Source organism: Pleurodeles waltl, chromosome 1_1 (assembly GCF_031143425.1).
Source record: "Pleurodeles waltl isolate 20211129_DDA chromosome 1_1, aPleWal1.hap1.20221129, whole genome shotgun sequence".
In the NCBI taxonomy this organism is placed as follows: domain Eukaryota; kingdom Metazoa; phylum Chordata; class Amphibia; order Caudata; family Salamandridae; genus Pleurodeles; species Pleurodeles waltl.
Genome location: NC_090436.1, coordinates 45,434,385 through 45,460,941, shown reverse-complemented (window position 1 = coordinate 45,460,941; position 26,557 = coordinate 45,434,385). Strand labels below are relative to the sequence as shown.

General features: G+C 45.9%; 1 protein-coding gene across 1 annotated transcript in view; it reads right to left on the bottom strand.

Moving 5' to 3' along the window:
- The window catches only part of LOC138260332 (uncharacterized), a 296,148-nt gene that overhangs the window by 214,047 nt on the left and 55,544 nt on the right, over positions 1-26,557 (bottom strand). Inside the window, exon 3 of the mRNA XM_069208773.1 lies at positions 1,138-1,987. Coding sequence (XP_069064874.1) covers positions 1,138-1,987 — 850 coding nt within the window. The remainder of the gene's footprint in view (positions 1-1,137; positions 1,988-26,557) is intronic.

Genomic DNA, 26,557 nt, shown 5'->3' with positions numbered 1-26,557 from the left:
GATTCAGAGACACAGCTTGAAGCTTCATCCACAACAGAAGTTGTAACTGTTACCTGCTCCGATGGAGTCTATCAGAGGCTCTGACAGAGTGGCATAACAATTGCAACAAGGAAAACCATCAACAACACCTTTGGTTACAGTTGAACGGGAGGCAGGAGCAGGTGTAAACTCGAAGCAACTTTGGGAATGGTATGGGATTCACACCCCACTGCCTGAGCTGGATAAACATTCCTGGAATCCTCTTCTGGCTAATGACAACAGGCTCAACAGAGGAGATGGGGGGAGGGACTAGACAAGGGAGAGGCAGGTTCTAAAATCTGCTCACACTCTGTTAGTAGATTGTCAATCCTATCAAGGATGCAATCACTTCCAGTGGATTTAGGTGACTTCCTGGATTTCTTTGTTTTAGCCAGCTACCCCTTCACCCCATTTCTGTTACCCACGGAGCCTGAAATGTAAACCTTAAGCAGCAAATAAACAACGAAATCAACCTTGTGTAAGCAGTCTCAATAGAAACGTGCAGGGTCTTAGCGGCATACATAGTACCTTTAGGGAGATGTTAGAGGGGTGGCCCAGCCCTGCCTCCTCCGGGCTCAGATGGGTGTGGATGGGCCTTCTGGGCGCAGCGGTTATGGAGGCAGTGATTTATAGCACAGATTAAGAGTCCTGCCCCCAAGTGAGTGTGACGGTGACTCCTTGCTCTTAGGATCCTGGGACCTAGGGTCCCCCTTAATCAGCAGTGATGTCTTCCTATTTTTAGGTCTGGCCCTTAATTACTCAAATCAATTTAAAATAGCAATGAGTAAAGATAGTGTGTTTTGTAGTTCTTGTGCAAACAGATGCATTTTGATTAGGAAATGGCAAGTAAGAAAAAGTGCAGATTATAATGATGTCAATGATATTAGTCACTCACGGCAAAGTACTTTGAGGGTATGATATTGTGAAACCAGGAAAATATTTGAAAAGCTACAGAGGTGCAATGTAGGTCACCCGGCTAAGGCGTCCAGGTCAAAGTAGGTTGAGAGACACTGTGATGGATTGGAAAGGGTAGTGAGAATAACATTGTAAAGACATAATTTAATAATAAGCAGCAAGCATAGTTGTTAGATTAGTCAGAAAACTAAATTGCATACTCACTCAAAGGTGCATTTGAGTGGACTGGTGCTATCCTTGTTATCAAATTCTTTTGAAGCGACCACCTCTGGTACTGTTTCAAGGATCTCGCCATTGTCTAGTAGGAAGTCGACTCTCAAAACCTTCTGGATTGTCTTATCATGTGTGAACTTCATATGTTTATATATACGATAATCCGACCCCATCCTCTTGGCTCTTTCTATCCAACGGTCTTTACTATGAGTAGGTGGTGGTGCTGAGTACATCATCCCATCGCTCCTTCTAACACACCAAAGATCACCTTCATAGGAAACCGCCATGAAATGGGAGTAATAGTTCCAACCTGAAGTTCCAATGTTTACGGCTTGACGAACCCATTCGCCTACTATATTTGTTACCGGGGGATTTTTAAGAAGTGCACCTTTCAAACTGACATACATGATGCCTTCTGGATCAAAAAATAAAACATCAAAATACTGCCAATCCCTGCCGCCTAGTTTAGTGGCTTGTTTATAGAGCCAGGATATATGTTGGTTGCTAGGTTCAGGTCCTTTATAAAAAGCTCCGGCCTTTGTAACTGCATAGAGGAAACCTCCAGGGCTGAAAGAAAGTAATTTGCACTGGTCCCATATACCTCTCCCGACACATTTCGCCAGCTGGAACCAGTCACTCAAATTTCTTGAAGGTGTGGGTCCTTTATAAAGCTCGTGCCCACGCACGACAAACATCTCACCTTTTGGATTGAAGAAAACATGGCTGACATTCCCTAAATTTCCTAATGGCATGGCTCGCAGGTGGTAGTTGTCCCCCTCTGCGGCTGGAGGTAAACCAATCTTGCAGTTATTGTTCTGATCAATACAAAACAAAACAGTCTCTAGAATGAAAGAGAAGGCACACATTACCCCATAGTCCTTCATCAGACCCTTCACTTGAACTTATATTTATATGTATTGAGGTCATTTTGCCTATGGGTGTAAGTCAAACAAGCTAATACTCATGGAAGCACAATGATCTTGCCTTGTTGTGAGTATCTGATTTACTTTTGTGAATTAAATCCCCATCTTCGAATTACATGTAATTAAATGATGCATTAACTGTCATTCACATACAGGTAAAATCAGAACACATGCAACAGGTCTGATTGTCTAGGTTTTCAATGTTTGAATAAATAGCAATACTGGTTATCATTATAATTTTGTTTTTCATCCTTTACGTTACAGTTCATTAACCACACCCTAAGAACAGATCATCCCTCTTTATATTACGGTATTCATATTCATTTGCATGCAAAGTATGTATTTCTTCTTAGGTACCAGAATTGTGTTTGCAAGATATCAGAACTCTGTTCACATTTTAGGCTGCAGTGTAGCTGGTATGGAAGTATTTATTTTCAAGAGATTGGAGATGTATCCAACTCCTTCTTGCTGGATAGTTATACCTCACTTTATGTACCAGCAGCATTAATGCTCCTTGAGTCTCTTTCTCTGGTCTATTCTCTCCTTTTGGGAGACTTTAAAGTAGGGGTGTAATTTAAGACCATCATGGCCCAGATTGTTGCCTAATTGACAACAGGTTTCATATGGAGCACATGGGCTCAGAGGAACTATTGGGAGCTTTCACTCATGATTTTAATCTTGTACTTCATTTGAAAAAGATGTACTCCTATCCTGAGCATCCTAGCCCACCAACTTTATTAGATCGTGGAAGTACATCAGTTAAAGATATTATATTTGTGGTCCGCCTTTTTAGATAGTCTAACACACACAATCTATCCAAGTACTGAAAGTAATGTTTAGTGATCACAATCCTGTTATATGTATCGTAGACTGACCTAAGATAAATAGGAGAGTGCCTTTCCAGGGCAGTGTGCTCCTTAGGACTACAGATAACAGTCGCTGGCTGCAATGTACTAAGGTAGAAGGGGGGATTTTTTATTCAAACATTTTTCTCCTAGTGCTCTAGATTTTCAGGTTCTCTTACCTTCTGTAAGATATTATCATGTTTAGATGTATTAGATGGATTTCGATATACATTCAACCTGAGCCCGATCTCAATAGGGCAATTATTCAAGATTGTCTAAAGCTGGATTAGGCTATGAATATTCCCCGGTTTGTGTACTTAAAGACCTCATTTGCTGCTTTGGGCTATCTGGAGATGTTTAGTTGTCTGGACACCTTAACAAAGAAGCATGTTGAGTGGACAAAAAAGGTGTTTTTTTATACCTTCAGGGTTATGAAAAGACAGTGTACTGAATTGCAAAAAGCATCTGTATCAAGTTTTCTATATTAAAAATGGTACCCTCTAAAGAACCTTATCTTTGTTACACATAGGTTTTGGTTGAGTTTAATACATTAGGGCAGATGGAATACCTGCATAAAAAAGGAGAGGGCATTTAACATTATATGGTGTAATCCTGTCCTCTCTTTGCTCTTGTGCACTCATTGCAGCCTAGCACTAATGCAGGCACCCTTGCATCATGGTACAAGGGTGCCTGTGTAGAGGCAGGTTTGTTTTTGTGAGTAATGTAGCACACTTAGGAAGAGGAATTAACAAGGAGAAATAAAGATATTTTTCCTTCTTGCACCTCTGGTAGAATTCTGATGTATTCCCACGTCTACCAATGTTATTAAATCTATAAATGAATCATGCATGGGTGGATGCGTAGTACACCCAGACTCCACCTACCCATGTAATACCTCCACCACCCAGTATAACACAAGGCAGTGACTTATGCAGCCTTGCTCTGCGTCAGAATGATTAAGCCATGCAAAGCCACTTAGGGCATACTTATTTTGCTACCTATTTAACACATAACTGATAGTTTTTTCCAAAATATAATTCTACATATGTTCTTTCTTTCTTTTCCATTGATAGAATGCATACCTTGCTTCTGTATTAAACCAATGTGAAAATCTTCTCAATCATTCACTATGGTTTCTTTACTATCTGAGGGCATTCTAGATAAAAAATATGCAGTCACATTCTTCATTCCTGTAACACATTCCACTTTATAAATAAAATCTTACAACCTCAATGACATTCTTTCTATCCTTGTGTAAGCCTAAAACATAGCCTGAGTGGTCAGCAATTTCACCAAAGGTTTGTGGTCTGTGTGTACTACATATTTTTCACCCAGATGAATTCCATGAAATGTTCCAAAGCTCACATGGCAAGACAAGATCTCCTTCTCAATTACAGAGTACTTCTGTTCAGCCAGAGTCATGGTATATGATGCAAATGCTACGGAGCCTTCTTTCCCATGTCTGCACTTTTGCATTAGGGCACCCCTAGGCCCTTATTACTGGCATCTGTACTGAAAATGCTCAACAACTTAAGATTGAAACTAATCAAAGTTGGACCATTAGCTTTAGCACTTTTTATGTCATCAAAATCATACTGGCGCTCCTTAGTCCAAATAAATTTAGTTTTGTTCTTTAGTATTTGTCTGATATTAAAGATTTGACATGGAAACATTTTTACATACTTGCCGTAATAACAACTCTTTTCTCATCCTTTTTCACAGGTACAGGTGGCTTAAGTATACTTTCCACTATGAATGGTTTGGGCTGAATGCCCTCCTTACACAACACTTGTCCCAAATAAGTGGCAGATTACACAACAAGTTTACATTTAGGATATTCAACTGTTCTTGTTGAACTGCCACTTGTTCTTGAGAGTGTTCAATACTTTCTGTAGGATATCATCATGTTCCTCAATATTCTTTCCTAAAATTAAGATGTCATTCTGAAAATAACTAACATTTTTAATTTTACCAAACAATTCATACATTAACCTTGGAAAAACGGTGTCAGTCAAAGCTAATCCAAATAGCATCCTTTTAAACTGAACGCATCCTGTAGGGTGATAAAAGCTGTGTATTGTTTACTGCTTTCATGCAGAATGATTTGATTGTAAGCTGGAGACAGATCTAATGTGGTAAACCATTTAGCCCCCTTCACTAAAGCTAACATTTAAAAAAATGTCACTATGTGGTTATTCAAATGCCATAAGTCTATGCATAACCTTATTTTACCATTGCTATGCCTTACCATCTCAAAAGGAGAAATCCAATCTGGATGTTATATGATATCAGCATTAACTAATATCTCTAGTTCCTTTTCAACTTCCTCCCTCAAGAGAATGGGAATATTCTTCACCATGTAAACCTTAGGAATTGCTCCATCCTTTGAAACAATTTTGAGTTGAAAATTAAATAAATTACCAACCTTCCTACTGAAAATTTTCAAAAAATCTTTTAGGCATGATGGTGCTTCTACATTCACTCTCATCCACAATAATGACTGCATCGGGAATATTGAGGTTCAGCACCATAGGTAAGTGTCCTTGATCATACCAACCTAGACCCGAAGGGCCTTTCGTAGTGACAAATAATTTGTATATGGCTTTGTAGTTCTTGAATCTGAAAACTAATTTTCTATACCCTAGCAACTCTATTTTCACTCATGTGAAACCTTCAAGGCTAAACTCTTCATTAATACTTCTATAAGGTGATCCAGAATCAGCATATATGCTAACATTGACTCCACGTATAGTCATGAAACTTAATGGTTTCATATTTGATTGTTCTCCTCATCCTCATTGGAACTACAATTGTCAATGCATTTTACTTTAAGTTTATTCTTCTTTCTGCATACTTTGCAATAATGCCCTACCAAACCACAAATGAAGCACTTCTGCTTCAAAGCTGGGCTTCTCTTGTTATAAGCTAAATGTGATTGACTCTCAATGATAGAAATGATGTCTCAGTTTGCACTGTGTTCAACTAGGGACCCTTACTCTAGTAAGGGTAAAGGAGATACACAGCTCAGTTAACCCCTGCTCAACTCCTTGGTAGCTGGGCACAAGCAGTCAGGCTTACCTCAGAGGCAATGTGTAACTTATTTGTATCAACATACACACTAGCACAGTGAAATCACCACAAATGTACTCAAATAGCCAATATTTACCTGAGTAAAACAAGACCCAAACGACAAAAATCCAACATACGCAAGCAAAGTTTTACATTTTCAAAGATTAAGCTTAATTATAGCGCTTAGAAACACAAATGCTTCAATTTGGTGTCATCACGGCGTCGTGATGGAGTCGTTCCCAACAACCCAATGCCAATGATGCCAATCACTGAGTTGCATTAACCACCAGGTTCAGTACCTTTTGAAAGTGAAGAAACAAGCAGGTGCACGGAGTTGGGGAAGCGAGGCGTCGCTAGTTCTGGTGCTATGTCGGTACCGGTGCCGCAGAGGAGTGGAGCGGAGGCATTGGTGCAAAGCATCGGGTCCTTGCTGCGGAGCGGAGGAGATGAGGCAGCATGGGTGTGAAGGGTCAGGCCCTTCCATTCCGGCAGGGACGATGTCCTTTGGTTCAAAACGTGGTGCTGCGACCTCATGGGGTCTTGGTCACACCACATGGCTGCAGGTGCTGCGGCAGAGTCGAGTGTCACGGACGTCAGTGACATGGCACTCGGGACTCACAAAGTCACGGGATGTCAGCGGGTAGCAGTGGCGTCAGGCCTGCGATGTCAGTCAGGATCGTCACACTCCAGCGGGGACCACGCAGGCAGAGTTGCGTGGTCAGGCAGCAGTGTTAGTCCGGGCATCGTCCGGCATCGGTGCACTTGGTTTCTTTTGGTTTTCAACCAGCTTTCACTCCCAAAGGCCCAGAAACTGGAATAGGCACCACATGGTGAGTTAGGGAACACAGCAAGTGAACCTAGAGGCTGGTAGGTGAAGTCTTTGCTGTCCTTGAAATTTCTTAACAGGAGCCAAGCTCAGTCCAAGCCCTCGGAGAAACTTCCAAAGCAGGTTACACAGCAAAGTCCAGTCTTTGTCCTCTCTAAGGTTGAAGCAGCCACTGCAGGCCTACCTTGCAAAGCACACACAGTTAACCTATGTGAGAAATAGGCCTTGCAATAGTCAAAAATGAATTTGGCAGTATTTCACTAACAGGACATGTAAAACACACCAGTACATGTCCTACCTTTTAGGCACTCTACACCCTGCCAATGGAGCTACTTAGGGCCTACCTTGGTGGTGCCTTACGTGTACAAAGAGGAAGGGTTTGGGTACATTTGCCAGGTTCAATGGGCAGTTTACAACTGCACACACAGACACTGCATTGGCAGGTCTGAGCCATGATTACAGGGCTACTCATGTGGGTGTCACAATCAGTGCTGTAGGCCCGCTAGAAGCATTTGGTTTCCAGGCCCTGGGCACCTCTAGTGCATTTTACTAGGGACTTACTAGTAAACCAATTATGCCAATCATGGAAAAGTCAATCACTGATACAATTTACAGATGGAGCACTTGCAGTTTTGCACTGGTCAACAGTGGGAAAGTGCCCAGAGTACCAAAACCAGCAAAAACTAAGGCCCATATTTATGAAAAGTTTACGCCGCATTTGCAAAATATTTTGACGCAAAAGCAGTGCTAACTTACAAAATATATTTATATTTTGTAAGTTTGTGCCGCTTTTGCGTAAAAATATGACGCAAATGCAGCGCAACCGTTTGATAAATATGGGCCTAAGTCCAGCACACAGTCAAGAATACAGGAAGCAGAGGCAAAAAACAGGGGGAACCACGCCAAGGATGCCAGTTCTAACAATCAAAATGGTAGCATCTTAGGTTTTTTTCTTTCTCTAGCTTGTTAATTATATCATGTGGAGTTGTGGTGTAATGTATATGGTACATTCCACTTCTCTAATGCACCATAATATTCCCCCCTTGCTTTTACCTTTGTAATGTTCCACTCTCAAACTTAGAATTTTTGTTTGGCGTTGACAATAGAATGTTGATGAGGAGGAGAGAGGAGTGGGCAGCGGTATGAGGACTCTTGTTAAATAACACAGGAAATACTTACCATTCTTGCGTGAATCTTTCTTAACAAGTTTGATAGGTTTTTGATCCTTACTATAATTCAGTTTATTTCTCATTACAATTTCATCATAACTTTCCTTTACTCTAGTTTTAATTGCTTTCACATGTAGTGTGGTCAGTTTTATGTATCCTTTGGGCATTAGGTATTGTCTCGTTCATGGCCCCTGCACGGGGTGCCGCTCTGGATGGTTCTGGGGCTTTGGAACACACCTGCTCCATGATAGTATTTGGCGTGGATTTTCCAGTGTTGACATCTGTCGAGGTGGAGGATCTCCTGCTTTCCGTGGCCTCCATTTAAGAATTGGAGTTTTTGTAATTGACATTTTAATGATTTGGCTTTACCGTCACATGCTTACAAATTAAAAAAATAGTTTTATGCTTTGGTGTCCTCTGGACTGGTCGAAATGTATCTTGTATATTTTTGTATCTGGAGCATATTATTATTTTTCGTTTTTGATTAGAACCACTTGCTACCGACAAGGGGAGGGTGTAGTGTGGTCAGTTTTATGTATCCTTTGCGCTTTAGCTTTAGGCTTTAGGCCTTCGTGCACTTTGCCCTGGATGTATTTTATTCCTTTGCTCGCAGCATAGAGCCTCTGTGCACTTTGCTCTAAATGCTTTTTATTCAGCTTCGTACTGTTATTTTTGAAATAGCCATTTCTACGGGCATGTTTTATTTTTTAGATCACACTGTTTAGCCTACTTCAGCACTGGAGTTTTCAATAACACATTCTTGTTCACTCTGTGCTTCAGTCAAGGATACAGTCTGGTTACATTGCCGATAGACGTGGTAGGAGTTTAGCCTTTGGCATTCTTGCGCAGGGACATTTTGTGATCACACTGACATGTTAGTTATAAAAACACTTCCTTGTCCTAATAGAGGCAAGAGGGAGATTCCGACCAGGGAACCACAACTAGACGCTGACTGCCTCGTTGCAGATGCTGAACCAGATCACAGGCCTTTGCTCAGGTATGAGGGTTGATGGCATCCCAGGGAATCTAAAAGGCAAGTTAGAAGCTTAACATGCTGTGCTCGAAATGGAACTAACTGAGAGAGAGAAGAATTTATTAACACCATGATAGCGTTATTCTTATGTTTCACTCTCCTCGTGACTATTTTAATCCTACTGTGTTGTATGGTTCTGGTTATTGCAGCTCACGCCTTAATATCTAAAATACAGTCGTTTTATTAAAACAATCTATAAAACTCAAACTGCCTTTGTCATTTGTATATGAGATCATACTGTAAATGAGAGAGCTGGTTTGGATCTGAGTGACCACGACTTCCCTGAGAAGTTCCCAAGATGTCATGGGCTTGGCTGTCCAATCATCCCTTCCCCGTGGGAGAGATGGGGCACTGCTAGTTAGCCGAGCAAAACCGGATTTAGGGTGACAGAGGTCCTTCTAAGTGGGTCACAAGAGTCCCACAGGATGGGGTCACTGAAGTTGAAGATGGAGCCCACGCAGCACCACCAAATGGAGTCCCACGCCGGAGGAGCTCTCCTCCGGCGTGGGACTCCTTTTGGTGGTGCTGCATGGGCTCCATCTTCGACTTCTGTGACCCCATCCTGTGGTACTCTTCCTGTGCTTCTTTGAGTTCCACTCTGCTGATCCCTACTGTTTCCCATTGGTGCAGTCCTGCTTAGCCCAGCATTGTCCGAAAGGGCTTAAAGGCCGCTAGCCTAATTTCAGGGGAATATGTCAGGAGTGGGGGCATAATTCTGATGCTGCTCTTGTAGCTATTGTGGGCTACTGCTAGTAGTGTACTGCAGTGTGGAGATGGTGAGGTGGATGGGAGGAAAGTTTCCTGGACCAAGCGTTGTGCATCCCTACTTGTGAGCTGTCCCAATTCTTCTAGCAGACGGCCGGCTAGCCTTCAGGCAGGCCACTGTAGTTGCGCTGCCAAGTAATAGTATTCAAAATCGGGGGCTCCCAGCCCCCCTCTCTCAATTGGAAGTTGCAATTTTCGTTGCACACCCCAACGTTTGCCCTTGTTCCAAAGAAAGGTCCCCAATACAGCAGGTAGCATATGGAAGACCTTTCTGGGGATAATTAGAGGGAAATTATGAAAATTCTATAAGAGGCACGGAAGTACAACCATTTTAGATAATGCGATCCTGCCTTGCACAGTGAGGGGCAGAGTGCTCCAGAAGGCCATTTGAGAGTGTATAGTTGTAATAGCTCTTGTGAGGTTACCCTCCAGCAGATCTTGTGTGGTGTGGTAAATCTTTATACCTAAACAGCGTGGATGTAAAGGAAATAGGCAGGACTTGGACCAATTTACCACCAGACCCGACGCTGTTCTGAAGTCATATAATATCTTAGCTATAGCATCTATACCACTGCTTATGTTACGGACATAAATCAGCACATTATCTGCATATAATGAAGCGGCGTGCATTGTTCCGTCCAATGGGATCCCCCAATCTGCGTCCTGCTGATGGAGTTTTGCCTGTAATTTGCGACCCCCTTGCGAATGGCGGCCCTCACAGGGATGGTGGCCTGCTGCAGACAGCAGACCACCATGTCTGTGACTGCTTTTTAATAAAGCATTTTTTTTTTGTTATGCAGCCCGTTTTCCTTAAAGGAAAATGAGATGCATTACAAAAACAAAAAAGGAAAAGTTTTCGTTTCATTTTTTCAGAGCAGGCAGTGACCCGTAGTGTTTATATTGACATTCACAACGGGGAAGGGGTGCCATGGGGACCCCTTCCCTTTTGCGAATGGGTTAGCACCCATTTGAAATGGGTGCTAACTGCGAATGATTTGCGACTGCATTCGCGGTCACAAACCAATCCTACATTGCACTGCGAGTCGCAATTAGGAAGGGAACACCCCTTTTTGCGATTCGGTAACCAGGTTACCGAATCGCAAAACTGGGTTTGTGCATCGCGATGTGCTTTTTGCACGTCGCAAACAGCGAAATTAGCTGTTTGCGACATGCACAGAGCTTCCCACATCTGGCCCTAAGCACATTCATTCCCTGTGTATTGTTGCTCAGACCCCCACTGTTGTACGAATATAGTGCCCCCGTATCACTACCTTCAGTTCCTCCCGATCAATCATGTGTGTGGCTGCTATGCCCCAATTGTCAGTCAGGTAATGTTAGGGCTTCTCGTGTGGTTTCCTGAAACCCCTGGTCCTCCAGTGCTACAGGCTGCAACTTCCATGTAGGTCGTGGTGGTCGCGGTTGTCCCCACTGGAAATGTATCAATAAGAGATCAGAAAAGTTTTTCCCAAGGTATTCTGATACAGTTACCAATAATTGTAGGGGGGAATGACAGAGTATATAGTCCAGACTGACATGAAGGTAATGTGGCATAGAATAGTGTGAGAACTCTCTAGTTTTGGGATGTAGTACACAACAGCAGTCACGCAACACCCACTGTTGCAGCCAGTGGGAGAAGTGAGTGGCCACTGATACTACAGGTGAAGCTGGTGGTGATGGATATGAGCGAGCCTGATCTATGTTTAGTACACTGTTGAAGTCCCCACCCATAATCAATGGCAGATGCACCTATTTAACCAATACAGCTGATAAACTCACAAAGAACGCAATTTGATCGATGTTAGGGGCATAGATGCTAGTAGCATGGGTCTGCTGTCCAGGGACCCTTCTACAAAAACCATCTGGATCTATTTCTGAGCCAAAGGATTGAAACGGGACACCTGCACAGATCCAAACCATGGCTCAGAGCATAAACCCAGAATATGTTGTAAAGTAGCATTGTCCACGCCATCTGTGCTGCAGTATGACATTCCTCGCTCCCAGCCATATCTGTCTCCTGCAATAGCGCTATCTGTGCATCACGATGTCTTATATTCTGTTGTATTGCATGTCTCTGATGAGTTGTGCCCAGGCCCCGGACATTCCAAGTCACTACTTTTATTTCTGACATTTAATCACAATTATGAAGAGGGTAACATAAAGGATGACCATTCCCTGTTGCTGGGCCAAATTTATTCCTGTGCTTGTGCTTTTCCTACATCTTCCTTGAACTTGATCACAACTATGACTGATAATCAGAACTCCCATCCCAGGGTGGCCTTGAACAGCAGGGTACACCCAAACCACAAACACATAGGCCCTCATTACAACCCTGGCGGTCGGTGATAAAGCGGCGGTAAGACCGCCAACAGGCCGGTGGTAAAATGTTTTTAATTATGACTGTGGCGGAAACCGCAAACATAGACAGCCACTTTAACACTCCGACCGCCACGGTGGTACAAACAAACAGCATGGCGGTCACCGCCAACAGACAGGCAGAAGACAATGTACCGCCTACACCATTATGAGAGGCCAATCTGCCACCTTTTCCGGGGCGAATTCAACGCGAACAAAAATATGCCAGAAACAGGACTTGGAAGGGAAAACTCTCACCTCTACACACCCCACGAGGAACCAGGATGCCATGGAGCCGGAACTCCAAATTCTCCCTGCCATTGTCTTCCTGCTCCTCTACCAGGAGCACGACCGACGGCGGCGATGACCACGGTGAGTACTGCACCTACAACCCAGGGGAGGGGGGGGGAAAAGAGAGTGACACACACATGCAACATGCAACACCCCCACCCACAACAACACACACACAAATACATGCAGAAATGTTAAATTTCCCTCCAACCGCCCCTCGAAGAACGCAAGGACAAAAGGAAATGATTTGAACGATTGTAATCATGAAAAATCCATTACTCAAAAATATATATACACTATTAACAAATATGTACACCAAGAATCCAAGTCCATGTACTGCACCTACATAGTCAGTGGAAAACTGGGCCCAAAATGCATGGGCGAGGCCCACACAAGATACCCGATCCAAACGGAGAGAACACTGCAGGGGCATCAGTTCGAAATAAAACAGGCACCTCAGGGGGAAGGGAAGGGGGGGCACCTCAGCCGGATGAGTGCACAATGCCAGCTCCACGAGGTGGCTCCATGCCCATTGATGTATCCTGGGGAGTGAAAAGCCACAGTCTCTCCAGTGGGTGGTTTGCCCACTGATTTATTCTGGAGAGTGCAAAGCCACAGTCTCACAAGTCTCTCCAGTGGGTGGTTTGCCCACTGCTTTATCCTGGGGAGTGCAAAGCCACAGTCTCTCAAGTCTCACCAGTGGGTGGTTTGCCCACTGCTTTATCCTGGGGAGTGCAAAGCCACAGTCTCTCAAGTCTCTCCAGCGGGTGGTTTGCCCACTGCTTTATGCTGGGGAGTGCAAAGCCATAATTTCACAAGTCTCTCTAGTGGGTGGTTTCCCCACTGCTTTATCCTGGGGAGTGCAAAACCACAGTATCTCAAGTGGATAACAGTCTCCACTGGTTCTGGAGGGGGCTTTGTGCCAAGAGTGCTTCATCCTGCCAAGGACTGAGGTAGTGGATGCCTTTCTCCACTGGTTCTGGAGGGGGCTTTGCGCCCAGAGTGCTTCATCCTGCCAAGGACAGAGGTAGTGGATGTGATACTTCACTGGTTCTGGAGGGGGCTGTGTGCCCAGAGTGCTTCATCCTGCCAAGGACTGAGGTAGTGGATGCCTTTCTCCACTGGCTCTGGAGGGGGCTTTGTGCCCAGAGTGCTTCATTCTGCCAAGGACTGAGGTAGTGGATGCCTTTCTCTACTGGTTCTGGAGGGGGCTTTGTGCCCAGAGTGCTTCATCCTGCCAAGGACAGAGGTAGTGGATGCCTTTCTCCACTGGTTCTGGAGGGGGCTTTCTGCCCAGAGTGCTTCATTCTGCCAAGGACTGAGGTAGTGGATGTGACACTCCACTGACGGTAGGGTAACATGGAAGCTGTCCAGGCCCCTGGAACTGACCACCAGCCTCGTATGAAAGACCACTGGGGATGGCAGCCATGTCTGCGGTGGTGCCACTGGCACAGGATGTTGCGTGGCCGCTGGCAGTGCTGGCGGCAGGCTCAGTAGCGGTGGTGCTTGCGGCGGTCATTCGTCAGCGGTGCTGGTGCGGGGATCACTGACCTTGCTGCTGGTAGCGGTGTCCTGAGCGGCGGTGCAGGTGGGGGGCTCACTGACCTTGCTGCTGGCGGCGGTGTCCTGAGCGGCGGTGCAGGTGGAGGCCTCACTGAGCTTGCAGCTGCTGAAGGGCACAGTGTCTGCGGTGCAGGTGAAGGGCACTGTATCCTGGGTGCTGGTGGTGGTGCCTGTGGAGGCGGTGCATGTGGCGGTGCCGGTAGCGGTCTTGTCCGCCGTGCAGGTTGGTGGGGACATGCCTTTCTTTCTCCGGCCCTTCCCCACCTTGGATGGTGGCGCAGCTGTCTTCCCACTCCCAACTGTTGTCCTGGTTGAGCCCTTGGTGGCAGGTGTTTTGGCCTTCTCCCTCTGGGATGTGGGCAACTTCTTTTGTTTTGTAGGTGGGGGAATGCCCTTGGCCTCGCTCCTTGGGACACTACTTGCCATGCTGCTTGGCGCACTCCAGGAGCAAGTTACTGCTGGCACCACTGTTCCCGGTGATGTGGTGGCTGAGGTGCTGGGTTGGGACCTGGAAAGGCGGGCCCTAGGGGACGGAAGGGGTGGGGGAGGTGAAGGGAAGAGGTCAAGGTTTGACAGGAAAAGTTTTTTAGACACACTGGGACGGGTAGATGGAGGGGGTTTGGGAGTGGAGGAAGAGGTAGTGGTTGTAGGAGGTGTTCGTTTGCTGAGTTTGGGTGAAGGTGCAAGGGCTGGAGGCTGTCGTGAGGTGGATGGCTGTTGAGTGGGTGTTTGACTGCGTTTGTGTACTTTGGGAGGAGGGCCCACAGACACACTGGTAGAGGACACAGGGGATGTGTGAATGGTAGTGGGGTGGTGAGTGCACATGAGCAGTGTGTGGTGATGGGCGTGCTGGTGATGGAGGTAGTGGCTGAAGATGTAGTGCATGCAGGTGTGAGTGGAGACGTGACAGGGAGGGAGGAGGGAGACGTGGAGGAGGGGGACATAGTGGAGGCAGTGGATGTTGGCATGTGTGCATGGGTATAATGCTTGTGTGAGTGCCTGTGGGATGTGTGGTGCTTATGTTTGCCAGAGCTACCCTTGTGTGTTGAGGTGTGTGCATGCTGGTCTGATGGTGTGCTTGGGATAGGCTGAGGTACGTGGGATTGGGTCTGGGTAGAGGAAGTTGGAGGGGGGAGGTTGGACACAGGGACAATGGCTGCCATCAGTGCTGAGGCCAGAGTCTGAAATGCTCGCTGTTGGGCTGCCTGGCCAGAATGAATGCCCTCCAGGTATGTATTTGTCTGTTGCAACGGCCTCTCTACACCCTGGATGGCATTCAGAATGGTGGACTGCCCAACAGTGAGGGATCTCAGGAGGTCAATGGCCTCCTCACTGAGGGCAGCTGGGCTGACTGGGGGGAAGGAGATGCCCACCCTCCTGAGTGAGCGGCCACGGGGCACACGCTGAGGGGCTGCTGGGAGGGCGGTGCTGGTGGGGGGGTGGCGGCTGTACCTGTAGATGCAGGGAGCACAGAGGGGCCCGCCACCGCAAGGGAGCTCCCATCAGAGGAGGAGTCGGTGTTGCTGGTCTCAGCTCCTGTCCCCGCCGCGGAGCTCCCCTCGCACTCCGTTCCACTGGTGAAATCTGAGTCCGTAGTCTCGCCCTCCAGGGCCATGTGGGATGCAGCTCCCTCCTGCTCCGGTGGCACAGCTCCTCCGCCTGATGATGCTAATGCACACAAGAACAGGGAGACCACAAAGAGGGGGGGAAAGAAAGTAGAAAGACATGTTCAGTGCATGGAATACCGCTACCGTTGGTGGACACGACAGACACAGCAGCCCTCTGCACTACTCCATGCACTTAGACTTCCCTAATTCATCACAGGGACATGGGGTACAAGGTCTATGCCCGATAGCTGCACACATGGAAGTCACTGGAGCCTGACTAGGTGTAGATGGCTCTCACCACTGTTGGAGATGGGGTGCCACTGAGCCTGCCTCACAAAGGGTGCTTGCCTACAAGCCTCGCCCTAGCCTAGGGGAACCCACAGCCCACCTCCCCCACCCAGACACCTCCAATGCGCGCTGAATCAGATGGATGTGAGTGTACTCACCCCCTTGTGGCTACTGTGATGCCCTCAAGCACCCATCTAGCTCCGGATACGCCACCGCCAGGATCCAGAACATCAGGGGGGTCATGGTGTGACAGGCACCCCTCCCACGTTGGGAGGCCATCCCCAGCTGGGCCTCCGCTGTCTTCTTGCTCCAGTGGCGAATGTCCTCCCATCTTTTACAGCAGTGGGTGCTCCGTCTCTGGTGGACCACCAGGGCCCGGACGTCCTTGGCGATGGCACGCCAAATATCCTTCTTCTGGTGGGCGCTGACCTACAGGAATAGTACAGGGAGAAAGGTACAACATTAACCGTCCGGACCATCACAGTCATTGTCCCACGTTCCCACCCTTGTCCTGACGCACATACACTCACCATCGTATCATGCACGCCTCATCCCTCCCATCTCTCATCCACACCACTCCAAACAGGCATTGCCCATACAGCATGCTCAGAGTGAACTCACCTGTTTGTCTGGAGGACCGTAGAGTAGCGTGTACTGGGGAGGACCCCATCCACTAGTTGCTCCAACTCCTATGATGTGAAGGTAGGGGCCCTTTCCCCAGACACTTGAGCCATTGTGACTTCCAGACTGAGGTCACAGCAGCACTTGCAGTGTAGGTCCTCTCCTGTCGAAGATCAGGTATCAAGTGAGTGAACAGAGAGAAAATGGTGGTCACGTCCGCCGCGGTGCGTACCGTCACCGCCGGCGTACATCGTCTTTGGCTCCTGGGACCCATAGGGTCCAATGTTAACCAATGCAGGATTGTCCCGTGGTCTTCGACTGCCTACCGCAACGGTGTACAACGCCAGCGCAGTTACCTCATATCCCCTTGTCCCACATTACAGGTCAGGCAGCCGCCATTTCAGGGGGCCACATGGAATTAATTTTAAATGCGTCACACATATCTAGGCCTTGCATACACACAGAGACAGGCACATAGCGGATTGAAAAATGTGTGCAATAAAGTTGTTTATTTTGTACCTCAGTGTTGGCTGACCCTCTGATCGCTGTTCTCATCCATAGAGCATGTCCGCTGGGGCAAGTGAGGAGATGGCGGCATCCTCCGGTGTACAGACCGCTGGTGGACCTGTCGAAAATGGAAGAGCGACATGTAATTGTCACCTACAGGCTCGATCGGTCCACAATCCAGGAGCTGTGCGCCCAGTTGGAGCCCGACCTGATGTCAGCTATCCGCCATCCCACATGCATCCCCCCTCTAGTGCAGATCCTGTCAGTACTCCATTTCCTGTCAAGTGGGTCTTTTCAAACAACAGTGGCCATTGCATCAGGGATGTCCCAGCCAATGTTCTCTATTGTGTTGTCCAGAGTGTTGTCTGCCCTGCCATGCGCAGCTACATCATTTTCCCTCAGGTGGAGGATTTGCCTACAGTGAAAGGTGACTTCTATGCCCTGGGACATATCCCCAACATCATAGGTGCCATTGATGGGACACATGTAGCCTTGGTACCCCCCGCAGGAGTGAACAGGTGTACAGAAACCAGAAGAGTTACCATTCTATGAATGTGCAGATGGTTTGTTAGGCCGACCAGTACATCTCCTATGTGAACGCCAAGTTTCCTGGCTTAGTGCAGAACGCTTACATTCTGAGGAATAGCAGCATCCCTTATGTGATGGGGCAACTCCAGAGGCACCGTGTGTGGCTATTAGGTGAGGACATGGACCCTATACAGTGTGAATAGTTGTCTGGGCCTGGGGTTGTCCCTAAGGGTTAGTGTGTGTCCAACAGTTGTCCCTTGACATTTGCAGGTGACTCTGGCTACCCCAACCTATCATGGCTACTGAACGCTACAATGAGGCACATGGGTGGACTAGGAGGGTTATAGAGAGGCCAGGTTCCGATGCCTCCATATGACAGGTGGTTCCCTATACTACTCACCAAAGAACGTGTGCCAGATCATCGTGGCATGCTGTATGCTGCACAACTTGGCTTTGCGACAACAGTTGCCTTTTCTGCAGGAGGATGGTCCAGAAGGAGGTGTTGTGGCAGCTGTGGAGCCTGTGGACAGTGAAGAAGAGGAGGCAAAAAGAAGAGGACATAGACAACAGAACCACCGTGATCCATCAATACTTCCAGTGAGACACAGGTAAGAAGACTTCACTGCCTCCTACATCTGCTAAAATTGTTCGACCTCTCATCTGTTGATGGTCTTCTGCACAGCGGTAAGCGGGATTTACCACCAATGATGTAATGAGGGCCATAGTCCCAAACAAGGTGGTCTCCATTTTGCCCAGCAGAGCGACCTGTGGACACCCAGGAGTAGGGTGGGGCATTGGGGGCCTGTAGCGCAGCCCCAGTGTGACTACCAGTGTTTGCACCGCCTGACTCATAAAACATGTTATGTAACTGAATGCAACATCTCACCTCAAACATTTAGTTTCATTAGTCTTGCTCAGCAGAACCAGCAGCCGGAACGGCTGGGGAAAGTGATGGGATCACAGACTTATACTGCTAACCACTGTCTTTCTAGATTAGCATGTCCGCTGTTTGCGGGGTTACCACTAGCAGGGTGTCAGAGGGAGCCTCACTGACAGAGGCCACAGACTCAGAGTTGGTGAGCCGTCCATTACTGATCTGCAACATTGTCGGTCCCTCGTCCATCCATAGTGCAGCTGATAGTGCCTGCTTTTGTTCCAGACATGCCTGGGCCGGGGTGAGAGCACCTTTCACATTATCGGTGCCAGGCTCTTGGGAGGTTTTCCTACTGCACTTATTTCTTTTTGGCTGGTTAGGGTGTGCATTCTGTGATGACGATGTGGAAACTTCATATCTGCGTTGCTCCACTAAGTCCCAGGCATCCATGGGTTCAGTAAAAAAGAAACTGGTATCATTGGCTATTACCTTGAGTCTGGATGGGAATAACAAAGAGTATGTTAGGCCGGCTTGGTGCAGGTGTTTCTTGACCCCCACAAAAGAGGCCTGCTGACGCTGGACCACAGCTGTGTAGTCTGTAAAAAAAAGTAGATGCAGTTCTCATACTAGAGCAATGTAGCTGTGGGAATCTTCTGCTGTGTTGTTTCTTTTTCTCTGTAATTAAGAAGGTAGACCAGTACTGGTCTGGGCAGAGATCCAGCCGGCGGTCTGCGAGCCGTTACTCTGTGTGCACATTCCACAATGTAGTGTGGAGATGAAGTCTCCACTCCCACAGTTTGGGACAGCCAGGTCTCATCCTTCTGCCCCCTCCGGGAACCCAACTATTTAGATATTATTCTGTCGGTATCCGGCCCTCTGAATCTTCTGCTCTGTGCTCCAATTCCCTGACCTTGTCAGTGAGGGACCTGACTGTCCACTCCAGCTCCATTAGCAATGGTCGCAGGTCTCTGAGTTCACTCTCTGTGTTTGCTACTCTTGCGGATAGATTCTTCCGGTACTCTAATAGTAGGTTGACCTTTACTGCTACGGTGATCACTCTATAACGCAAGTCCTGCTCAGTGGCCGCAATGCCTCCAGGATGTTGTCCAATTTGTCATCATGAAGGATGGAGGCCGGGCCACCTCTACATGCTGTGTCTCCGAGCGGACTGATGACACAGCCATCCGCCGTTCTAGCGAGTCAGTGCTGTTTCTCCCTCTCTTCCCCATAGCACCAATATTGCAGGTGACAAACTCAGTTTCCCACAATTAGTGTCCTATGAGAAGCTGAGAAGAATGCCAACAGTGCAGTGTCTACCTTTATCGATGCTGAACAGCAGGGAGCAGGCGCTGGGCGAAGAGCCTTGTCCGTAGGGACCGGGGGGCTAAGGCACACTGCCACTATCCTATATTCATATGGTATGCTGCATCTCCAGGAAGGTCCCCAGCAGGGCTCGGAATGCCAGTGGGTAGCCGCTCCACATAGTGCACCAGCAGCTATCTTCCAAGCTGTCTTGACAACTAGCAATAATCAAGCCCTGCAGCCCTTTACAGTCCAGTGCTGTGCCACATGGGGGCTCTCCAGGAGCACTCCCGAATGACAGACCACTCCCAAGTAGAACTGCCACTGTTCTCTCCACTGATCAGCATGCAGACAGCCTAGAAATTACTGCTGTCCCGCTCGGGCCCCCTCACGCTATGTCCTCCTCAATTTTGGGCCACCTCAGCTCAAGCAGCGACAGTGCGCAACTCTTCTCTGCACTGCTGCCGCCTTCTTCTTCCGTGCGCAAGGAGAGGAGAAGTGTAAAAGGAAAGCGAGGGCGCATCATCTCCAGGCCCCGCGGTCTCCACTCCCCACTGCGATCAGGGCTTACTCGTCGGGTTCGTGCCCAGGCCGCTTCTGCCTCCTCGCATTGCAAGGAGGGGACGCGTCAATCTGCTGTGGGCAGCACCTCTTGTGGGACGGCAGCACAGCCCCTCCTAGGTTCTCTGGGTGCCCCTATGCTCAGGCCACACAGTTCCACTGCTCTCCCCAAGTATTGTGTCCAGATGGCAGCGTGTGTTGTCGGATCAGGGGTCAGGCGGCTGGAGCTCTTCTAGGTTCCGCCTGCCATCTTGCGGCACCAGGCCACGCCCCCGAGCTAGAATATACTTAACTCCTTTGAATTAATTTCATTGGCGATTGCTGACCTTTTCACTTTTCCAGGTAACTGTGATTATGCTCTATTGCATAGATGGTTTGATAGCAATGCTCAGCAGCACATCTGGAGCTAATTAATGCACTTATGGATTGGTGTACAGAGTGATATATATTTTCCCTTGCCAACGTACATATAGGTCAGAGGATCAGAAGAGGAAGAACATCCATAAAGAAGAGCCTTGGCATCAGCTTCTTCAGGCTAAATATCTGTCTAAACGTTTTACATTTTGGGAAATTAAGCGATCAGCCACTCTTTTCTCATTCTGGTGAGGGTTTTGGTTGAGTTTAATACATTGAAGCAGATTTACTGTTTTTTTAATTAACTGTGTTTCAGTGCATGAAAAGAAGAGGGCAGAAATAAGTCATATTTAACAATATATGGTTCATTCCTGTCCTCTCCTTGCACTGGCGCACTCAGTGCACCCTACTGCCAAGACAGTCACCCTTGCATCATCTTGCAAGGGTGCCAGCGTTGCAGGTAACCTTCCTGCACAAATAACAGCCCTTAGAAGCAATTTCATCTTCTTTGTGTGCTGCAGAACGCAGAAAGAGAAAACAAGGAGAAATGTCTTCTTGTTGCACCTTTGATGGGAAGGTATACATTTCTGGCTCATTCCCAGATCAACCAGAGTTGGTGAAGCAGGGAAAGCCTCAGAATACATGGGTGGATGTGTGGGAACTCCCAGGCTCCAACCATGCTTCACCCATGTAACGCCTTCACCATGCAGTGTAACATAAGGCAGAAACATTCACTGCCTTGCGTTACAGCTGATTTACCAATCCACACAGGATGGCCTTGCATGGCTTGCTAAATTTTAATCTAGGTTTTGCATCTTGCTGTGCCATAGTGGGTGATGAGAAATAATGAAAACATTGTCCCCATTGTCACAGAGATGTATATCTCAGTAAACTGTTGTAAGAGCAGCCTAAAGCCACCTGTACAGAAGTGTTAGCATAGAGTTCAGTGTCGGAACAAAAGATATCATGCACAGCTTTCCACATGTCTCAAAGAACTCTTCTACATACAGCCCTCACTCTTTACAGGCCAGTCTTTCACCAAACTCTACTACACATAGACACATCATGCTGTACAAAACTTTCATTCAACAGTATAGTGTTTCCGTAAAGTCTTCTAGCTACAGCCTACACCCTTCACGCTGAAGCGATATTTCAACAGACACTCCAGTTCCTGAACAAATCCTATTATGGGAAGTTTTCATCATCTTGAAAGGGGTTTACCATTCTCTCAGTACACTATTCTACATACAGCTTTCACCCTGTATACTGGTGTTAGCAGAGAGGCCAGTTCTTCACAAAATTCCATGCACACACACATCATACTTTACAAATGTCTTATTATAGAGACCTATGCCTGTGCCTCAGTAAACATTTGTATGCACACTTTGAAGGCTGTTCAGAGGTGTGAGCAAAGAGCTCAGACCCTGAAATAATTGTATTATGCATATTTTTCCCAAATGTTTAGAGGTGTTTGTAGACTGGCCAGTCTTTAAAAAAAAAACTTTTAGACGGACTCTTCACTCTGTACGAAGCTGTTAGCAGAGAGGCCAGTCTCTCGCCAACATCTACTACAACATCATGTTATTCAGAGTTTCCATTTGACAGAGCACTGTGTCAGTAATCTCTTCTTTCCAGAGCCTTCAGTCTGTAGAGAGTCTGTAGAGAGATTTTAGCAGACATTGTAGGACCTGAGCAAAAATAGTGTCAGAACAAAGCCTACAATTTAAATACTTCCCTGATTAATATTTTTTAATGTTTAACACCTGTTGTGATTATTATTATCATGTAAATAAATTAAAATGCATAGAACTGAGACTAGAATTAATGGAAAAAATCAATTATTATACATTTACCCTTTGCTTTAATGTAGGAATTGAAAATTACTAACCATGCCAATTAAACAAAATAAGAAAAAGAAGATAAGCCAGAAGTATTATGAAGCAAGGAGTGAATCAGAAAAATGTAAACAAAAGAGTGAGACAAAGAAAACAACTAGCAAGAGTACTCAATCATTTATTGAAAAATTAGTCAAGATGTAATTTTTTTCATACAGGTAGTAGTGAAAACAGAGGAGCAACAAAACGCAAAGTAAAATCTGGTACTTTTGTGACAAAGGGAAATGATTTGAAAAAGAGGAAAAGAAATGCAGTATGAAGTACAATGAATGTAAGGAACTTTTATTTGGGGGGTTTATTTGGCAATTGGAGTGTGACCAATAATAAACAGCTGTTATAGACATTGACAGTGTTTTATTGAGTGTGGTAGACAGAGCATTTGATCTACAAAGAAAGTCATCCATTCATAAACAGAACGGGATCTTTACATACACTGGTAAGGTACGTCTTTATTTTATTTAGTGACCTGAAAGTATACCAGTTTACTAGACACGCTACACTAACAACATTAGTTGTGCTTTTAATACTCACTGGCACTATCGCTGTCATATTGCACTTTATATTTGCATGTTCACTGCCCTGCTCGTGTTCAGAGGCATACCACAGTTAGCTTTTGTTGTTTCTAAGCACCCATTTTTACCTCATCTCATCGGCACTCTGACAGCCGCCATATTGGTAGGTGGTCTAGTCATTAGAATCATATACTTCATGCCCAATACAAGCAGCCCTGCGCGCCGTGCGCGCCGCTGGCGCGCCGAAGGCACGCCAAAGGCAAGCCCATCTGCGCCCATCCGTGCCTGGCAGAGACCAGAGACCAGCCATACGACCTGTATTAAGGCGAAAAGGTCAGTCTATTCACGTCAGCAGATGCTGGCATGCAACATGCCCTTTATGACACAAGATCATTCTGTTCTTTCTCCTGAGTCGGAGAACTGGACATGTAAGAGTTGTCCTTGGACCCCTTCCTCTGATCTAACATCCCCTCTAACTAATGCCAAGGAACATTTGGGTAAATTACTTTTGGTCTTTCGCCAGCACATAGCCTGCATATCTACTCATTGTTAGAAAAATGGTCCCCAGACATCTTGTTTCTCACAGAAGCTTGGCTAAATGAAGATTCTTCCCCCGACGTGCTAAAGGCTCTACCTTATGATTTTGTAATCTCTCGTTTAGACAGACCCCAAGTTAGGGGTGGAGGGATTGCCATTATCCATAAGAAATCTAGCAAATGTTCTGTTACTCCATTGCATATTCCCCATTGCGAAAGTCTGTCTTTTTCCCTGACCCCTAACGCTACATTCACCCTTTCCGGGATACCTATTTATCGTCCTCCTGGCCCATATGGGAATTTTCTGCAGGCCTTGCCAGACCTTGTAGCTGATATCACCTTCAAAACCCCAAATTTCACCATTGTTGGCGATTTCAATATTCATGTAGATGATGAACAATGCTTCTGTACCAAATCTCTACTTTCTAATTTAGCTGCTTTAGACTTGGTTCAGGCCATCAAAGGACCGACTCTTATTACAGGGCATACTATTGATTTAGTTTTTAGTAACCTTTCCAATTTACGCCCCCACACTCCCCGTCCACTGATCTGGACAGACCATTATCTATTATCACTTACTTTGTCTTGGGCCCCATCTTCTTCTCATCACCATTCTACAAAATCAGTCTCTCGACAATGGTCAAAATTAGACCTCACAGACTGGCAGAACACTCTTCATGCTTCACTACCTAGTCATGATGAGCCCAATACAGGTCTTGTAGAAACTTTTAACAACTGGATTTTTCCTTCGTTGGATACTCTCCTTCCTACTAAGTTGATAGTCAAAAGAACGGCCACAAGATTAATCCTTGGTTTACCCCCCAATTGCTTGAGCAGAAAAAGAAATGTAAACAACTAGAAAGAAGGTGGAGAAAAGATTACAGCATCTCCTCCAAGCCACAATACAGGGAAGCAATCAGAGTTTTTCATGCGTCAATCAAATCAGCTCAAGCTGCATTTTACAGAATAAGAGTAGAACAGTCTGCCAACTCTCACAAAGAAATCTTTATGATTTTCAAAGAACTTACATCTACCCCCCCATTGGATTGCCCGATAGAGGCTTCCTTGGATCTCAGCAATAGCTTAGCAGGTTTTTTTCAGAAAAAGATTGTTGATATGTATGCCTTTTTCTCTTCTTCACCAGACCATACAATAGACAGAAACCCCCACGAGGAGTTCCAGAGTTCCAGGGCTTATTTTCCGTCTTTTCAGCCAGTGATTGATGTTCTTATTACTAACTATTTTCATACGATAAAATCAGGCTCACCTTTAGATCCTCCTCCACCACATATACTTGCTCTAGCCTCTAATATAATCTCTCCTGTTTTGAATAATATTTTAAATTATTCCTTAAACTCGGGCATGATATTGCAATCTCTTAAGCATGCTGTCATCAAACCCCTAATGAAAAAAACTAATCTTGACCCCTTGGAATTAAAGAACTTTTTCCTATTCTGTCTAAAATTATTGAGAAGCAAATAAATGATCAGCTAACATGTTTTCTTTAGGAACATGAACTTCTAGACCTATCTCAGATGGGGTTTAGGCTGCAACATAGTACTGAATCAGCCCTGTTAGTGATTATGGATATTGCTCGCCAATTACTAGATCATGGCGGTCAGGCAGCTATCACTCTATTAGATCTCAGTGTTTTGATACCGTAGACCATAACATCCTCCTTCAAAGACTCTTTAGTATAGGAATTGAAGGTAATGCACTATGCTAGTTCTCTTCATTCTTAAAGGACAGAACCTTTCAGGTTTTGGATCATGCATTTTAATCTAACACGTTCCCCCTTACATGTGGGTCCCACAGGGCTCTCAGCTCAGTCCTGCTCTTTTTAATATCTATCTCTCTCCTTTGGCCAAAATTGTGGAACCTCATGGCCTTTCTTTGATCTCATATGTAGATGACACCCAATTAGTAGTGTCTCTCTCAAATTCTGGAAATAGTCCTCAATCTAACCTTTCATCCTGTCTGGAGGATGTTGCCAAATGAATGACGGTGTCTAAACTCAAACTCAACGATGACAAGTCGTAAGTAATGATCATTGGCAGCCACACTCTCTCTAATTCCTTGACAGTCTTTTTAGATGGTTCCAAAATCTCCCGCCGCCTAAGGACAACATAAAGAGCTTGGGTTTTTTGGCTTGACCCTTGCCTTGCCATGGATTACTAATCCAAAAGGCTTACTGCATCCTGTTTTGGCCTATTAAGAACCCTAAGGAAAATTATTAACCTTTTACCATTTCTGGCCAAAAAATTCCTCATTCAAGCATTAATACTGTTCCGCTTAGATTATGGAAACTCCCTATTTTCTTAGCTCCCCAAATGATGTAACCAGGAGGTTGCAGATTGTGCAGAATTCCGCTGTACAACTGCTTAAAAATATTCCCAGACACACTTCTGCCAAATCGGCTTTAGTCTCTCTTCATTGGCTTCCCATAAAGCAACGAATCAATTTCAAGGCTATGTGCATGGCTCATAAAGCCTTGCATAATAAGGGGCCCATATTTCTCAGACAAAATATGTCCTTTTACGTTCCGACCAGGCCCCTCAGGTCCTCTGCTGCCTTATTAGCTCACACCCCCCACTTTAGGAAGACCAGATGGAGAGGTAATTCCTTTCCAGTAAAGGCTGCACACCTTTGGAACTTCGTCAAGATCACACTGAACTATCTTTTCGCAAGAAACTGAAGACATTCTTAGTTTCCTCTTAGGTAATTCCGTGGCACTGATAAGATATAGACCTCTCCTTTAGCGCTGGGTATCCATGCGCTCTATAAATCATTAACCTAACCTAGTATGCTGAATAACTGCTAAAAGCTGCAAAGTTACAAATCCAACGTTTACACTATATTTCAGGGAGAGTGGAAACACACTTCAGTTCTGAGGTAATTTTTGATGAAACACATATTCAAACAGAAGAGTTTAGAGTTACGGTGGATCCCGATGCACATGCATATAAATTGAAAGAAGGCTGACAAATAGA